Here is a 6,000-nt window from a genome sequence, read left to right as displayed (position 1 = left end):
AAAAAGAATTTTTAAAAACCACACAAACTTATAATCTCATTGGCACACACTCTCTCATTACAAATGATTCATACATAAATAGGTCGTGGGTGCAAAGAAGCTAATATGCTAACATATGTATAACCTTTGTTAATGAAAAACAGAAGCAGCCATAATGATTAAAATACATTCAGTTACTGATAACTAGTTGTGCCATAAGGGGCATTATCCAAAGAGAAATCGTGCTGCAGAGAAAAGCTATAGATACACACACAATGAGAAAATAAACTGCTGCAAGGTTAACGCATGCATGTTTAATACTGGAAAAGCACAGCCCTCCAATATTTCTCCATGTTTGTTATAAAAGCCCTCTGCACTCAACTAAAATTAAAATGATCTTAAAAGGATAATACTTGTAAAGTTTACTTAAGTCTTTTCAGCCACAGAAACTGCAATGGAAATAAATGTTCAGAGTCATTTTCAAAACAAAAACAAAAATCTATTCTTCTGATGACATGCATGATTAAAAGGTCTATGCAAGATACATTGCTCTACATTCCCAATGACTAGGAAAAAAAAGCTCAAGTCAATTTAGTTTGCAGATGGTCAAAAGGATTTTTGTATTCCAGCAGGAGTTCAAATCTTCTGGATTTTTTCCCCAACAACTACTGGATTTTCTTTTCTGATTTTCTCAGCAGCATCAGCTTTGTAATTGTAAGAGCAATTGTGTACATCTGAATAACGGTGCACACCACAGTAAACATTTCCACACCGGCATTCAAACCCTGAAAACAGAAACATCAGCCTATTAGAGGCACAGGATCTTAGCCAAAAGGAACTAAAACATCATGGCTGTGATGGCTGAATGAAAAGACTTAACAATAAGAACGTAATATCAACACTTCAACCATTCTGAAACGTGAATAAAACTCAAGCCAAATCCCACGGTATGATCCCAAATGCTAAACCAATCAAAATAATGGGAACCATGACTCAATGAGTCAAATGATATTCTGAAAATTGAGAGCTCCCATCTTGGTTCTGATTGGTGTGATTCTCCATGTCTAAGTGGTATCACCTTATCCTGTGTGATCGATCCCATAGGTTTGCTGAAAGAATGAAATGACAATGTAAAGTACCTCTCAAATTCAATGTCAGATGAATGCTCAAACAAGTATGAAGAACGCTAGTATCTATGCTACTGAAAGAAAGCTAAGAAGTAAAATCCTAATGTTAAAGGATATCATAGGATTTAGAAGTAGAAGGAACTTCATACATTAGTCATATCCTCTCATTTTTACAGATGAAGAAACTGAGATCCAGAGAGTGACTTGTCCAAGATCACACTGGGAGTTAGTAGCAGAGCCAGAATTCAAAACTAAGTCCTTTCCAAATCCAATGCTCTTTCTACTACATCACACTATTACATCCGTTTAAATTTCCTCCCCTAAAAAAACCAAACCATTAAAAATACTGTAACAAACAAACATGTGACTGATGCTGCATTTCATCTCTTCTTGTTTCACTCTACCAAGCCTCTAGCAGAGGTGCTAAAGATTAGTGAAAGAAATGGCCAAAAGATTAGCAGCTGTTAAGAAAGGGGAAAAAAAAAAGAACTGTGGATAATCCACAAATAAATATGTTCTTTACAACTGCCCCTGATTTCTTCCCAGTGACTATAAAAGCTAGCAATCTCACCACCTATTCTTATTCTGTCAAAAGATTCTGGAAGATGAACTGTAGGAATCAACTGGGAAATAAAATATAAAAAATTCATCTCCGGAATCACCCTTCCTTTGTATGTCTAAGTGATAAAGTTGAGAGTAATGTGTTTTAAAAGTGAGATTAATCATAAAAGCCAAAATTACATATATTTAATAGTATTTATATAAATAGATCTCCTACATGTGCTTCATTTTAGTATTTTTTAAAGAAAAATATTTCCAATTCAAAAAATAATTATTTGATAGACTATTAAAATGGAAAAGGCTTTCAAGGGAACATTTGGGGCCATCTTATTCATGAACAATTCTACATTAAATGTCATTAAATGGGGGTTCAGTTATCATGACCTCTCCAGGAAATTGCTCCCTCTTAGACAAAACTCCAAGGCAAAAAAATCAATGCGAACTGAAGTCACTTATAGGAAACCACACTTAGACGCCCATAATGTAAGTATCCAGTTTAATCTTAGATAATGCATGTCCTTCTTTTCCTTACCAGTCAGTCCCACTTTCTTCCTGCACATGAAACAGCGATTCTTTTTTTGTTTTGGTTTGTCGAGTGACTTGTTTTGCTCTTCAGAGGGCTGCTGTGCAGTGTCCGATACTGAAGCTAACAAAAATAGGAATGCGATGATAAAATGATCATTTAACAAAATCTGGGTGTCACAGAATCAATGAATATTAAGGTTAGAAAAGGACATCAGATATTATATACCTCTAGAAAAGACATCTGAAGTGATAACTCGACCCATTCCCCAATAAACCACAACATACTCACGTTATTAGATTTAACTTTAAAACACACACACACACACACACACACACACACACACACACACACACACACAAATCACACATACAAAAAGGGATTATCTGAGTACAGCCATCCCAGAAATACTAAAAATTTAAATGTCAATGACAAATTTTTAAAATGACTGTCTGATCTAGGCCAAAAATTCAGGTCACATAATTTAAAAGCTGGAAGAGAAAAACAGACAAAAGTTCTAAATGAATAGAAATGGTTCTAGGAAAAAAGAACTTAAAAAAAAAAATTTTAGTATTAAGAATTACAATAACAATCACAGCTATGCAAAAATTGTGTGCGCTACCCATCCCCCTCACCCAACTTCAGTAGCTTTCTACCACCTACAGACAAAGATTATCTCTGCAATTGAGTTAGTGAACATGTAACTCAAACTCTTTGCTCTTCTTGGAGTGACATTTGCCATCATCATAGATTAATTCAATATTCTCATGTATAGAATGTGTATGGAATATTCTACGTTAATTTAATATCATGTTTACTCTTCATCCCTTTAGCTTTAATTAAGCTATACTCTTTCAAAGTCTCAAGGTTAAGAGTTTTTATCTCTTTCATAAAGACTCCTATATTTACTGCCCTAACTTTTAAGGAAAGTCACCTACTAAGTCCTATATTACTAACCTTCTATATACCCTGCAAGTAGCATTTAATAAATAGCTGAATTATCTAACTTGGCTTTCTAATTAATGTAAGCTCTTTAAAGGCAGGTATCTGATTTAATTCTCCCTCCCACTTATATACCAAGCACTGGATGACACATAGAAACTCAGTAAATATTAGCTATTAATGGTGGTGATGATAATGATTACTTGGGTTTTAGAAGTTTTACTGGTTAATTTTTTTTTTACTTGAGCCAAGTATGACTGAGATCATAGCAACTTGTAAAAAATATGACACTGAGCACTTTTGTGAAATATAAAAAATATATTCCTATTAGAAAATGATTAGAAAAAGAGCTCACAATTAGCAAAAACTTGTGTGAAAGTGATCAAATATGAAAACATCTGAGAAAATCCAATCTTGACAGAAATCATGTCTAACCTGTACGTTCTCTTTATAATAATAAAAGTATGACATACAAACACTCAGTATTATATTTCAGGAAAAAAAACAGTTCTACTATAAAACTGAATGTAAATTATCAACATCAAAACAGGTTAAGCTAGGGTAGATGACCATTTCTTAAAAGTATTTACATGAAACAAAAGGAAATTATTAATATGTAATATAACAAATCATCATAATTAAAATTTTCAGTAATAAGTTTTTACCATATTAAATAAAATGAGCATAAAATAAGAGACTGTACTTTGGATACAAAAAAGAATGAAAGTGAGAGTCTAAAGGACAACAGGTCTGTCACCAAAACTACATATAATGAGGAAGATCAGTAAATAACATGCTATGTATTTTAATATCTCGGATTTATAGAATGGCTATTTCTAGGTGAAAATATAAAGCAGAGAGCTAATAATAATTAACAAACAAATTTCCTAAAGGAGTTTGCCTTAATTTGGGGGGGGGGGGGGTAAATAACTTGATTGAAAAAAACCTGTTTAAGTTCAATTGATGCCTCATGGCAAACATTTTATTGAAGTTGGGATCAAAATAAGACCTGATTAAACTGTTAACTTTAGTAACAAATATGAGTTCTAAAATCAGATTTACAAAGTAACTTATTTGTCAGTGGCAAACCTATATAGGTGTTAGTCGCTTGGTATATTATACTTCTTATACTTCACTTTTATTTATTTGGATGGGGAGAGGAAAGTAGGAGAACAAAGAGTTGGGTTCAAGATTATGGTGAGAAAAAATATGGCTTTCAGGTTCAGCAACTTCCATTTTTAGGGAGAGTTCAAATTTAGACTCTGTGAAACACTAGCAATTGTGACTGTTTAAAAAGTACCAGGCAGGTAAAATTAGATTTAACTATCCACATGGAGGATCATACTCAAGAGGAACAAAGTTCTCTGCCCTGGGTCCTGTAAAAAAAAGAAGCGCATGAATAAAAATAAAGTACACAAAATTATTAGCACTTGTAAAGACAACTATTTGTGAACTCAGATAAGCCAAATTACTAAATGGAATAGATTCAAACTACAAACATACCATTTTTATCTTAGGAGAGTCACCAATGAATTATGAATATAAAAATGTATACTTATATATTTTACAGATTCTTCTCAATTCTGTAAGATAGGCAATAAAGGATGAAAAGCATAAAAAGTATATGTTGTATCTATATTAATATACGCTTTTCCTGGACAAAGTAAATCCTAATAAAAATAAAACAAATTAACACAATGCATAATTCAACAATAATAGCATATCTCATTGCAAAATATAATTAGATCTTTATGGATTTTGTATAATCCTTATTTAAAGCAACATTTTAACCACCTAGTTCTTCTTCTCTTTCAAACAGCTATCTTTGGGAGGTAGCAAGATGAGGGACAGGGTGTAAAAAAAAAGGGCAGAAACACATGATAACTGTCACAAGAAATCTTTTTTTTTCTTTTAAGCTAAACATTCCACATCCTCAATACCTTCAACTCACCTCTGTAGGAAATAATTTTGAATTCCCCTCACTAATCTCTTTCAGATGAAAAGTCTGTTAATGATCTTCCTAAAATATAGCTCTTAAATTGATGTCAATTATGTGATATAGACAGAGATGACTTTCTCCTTCATATTGGATACTATACCTCTAAGATCACATGAGCTTATGACAGTTACATTCTACTGTTAGCATATGTCTAAGTTCATTAGACCTATATAGTATATTATCCTACAAGTAGCATTCAATCCATGTCACTATCTTATCAAAATGGTGAGAGCTCCATCCAATAGCCTGCTAAAATCAAGACACACCATGTTTACAATGTTATTCAATCCACGGATATAACAAGAGGTCAGTCTAACACGGAAAGAATATCTGTATTAAATTCTGGCAGTCAACACTTTCTTCTTCAGCGTCCAAACACTAGATTTATTCTTATTTTAATTCTTCCCGTTTGTATCATCTCAGCTGCATTTCTCTTGAGGGCCAAACATAATCACCCCTCATACCTCTCAATATTACACAATGCCTGACACATAGAAATACTAAACACATAATAAATATAATATATAACAAAATAAAAAAAAAAAAACTTCTAAGTTATAATAGACAAAGATGTAGAAAATGAAGTTGTTTTCCTTAGAAAGAGTACAGTACCCAATAAACCAAAAGCTTCCAAGCAAAATTTCCAATTCCAAAATTAAAATATTTCATTACTTATGATACCTCAAGAAAGTCTGCTATTATACAACATCCCCATTGGTAGCTTCCATGAAAAAACTAAACCAGGAAACATTTCAAGACCTGTTCTCAGAGGAGCACAGTGTGATATGATGAAAATAATACTGGAAATAAGCTAAAGAATCTAGTTTCAAAACATGGCCCTGCTACTCCACCTAACATGAGGCAAGTCA

General features: G+C 32.8%; 1 protein-coding gene across 10 annotated transcripts in view; it reads right to left on the bottom strand.

The window, feature by feature from the left end:
• Positions 1–273: 273 nt before the first annotated feature.
• Positions 274–6,000, bottom strand: part of ZFAND6 (zinc finger AN1-type containing 6) — a 95,725-nt gene continuing 89,998 nt past the window's right edge. For all 10 annotated transcript variants that reach the window (XM_074295229.1, XM_074295226.1, XM_074295228.1 and 7 more), the window contains 2 exons: positions 2,200–2,313; positions 274–764 (listed from right to left, as the gene is read on the bottom strand). In XM_074295229.1, the coding sequence (XP_074151330.1) occupies positions 616–764; positions 2,200–2,313 (263 nt within the window). In that variant the 3' untranslated portion in view covers positions 274–615. The remainder of the gene's footprint in view (positions 765–2,199; positions 2,314–6,000) is intronic.

The sequence above is a fragment of the Sminthopsis crassicaudata genome, chromosome 2 (genome assembly GCF_048593235.1).
Source record: "Sminthopsis crassicaudata isolate SCR6 chromosome 2, ASM4859323v1, whole genome shotgun sequence".
In the NCBI taxonomy this organism is placed as follows: domain Eukaryota; kingdom Metazoa; phylum Chordata; class Mammalia; order Dasyuromorphia; family Dasyuridae; genus Sminthopsis; species Sminthopsis crassicaudata.
Note: the sequence above shows the minus strand (reverse complement) of the source record. Positions and strands in the feature narration are given on the sequence as shown.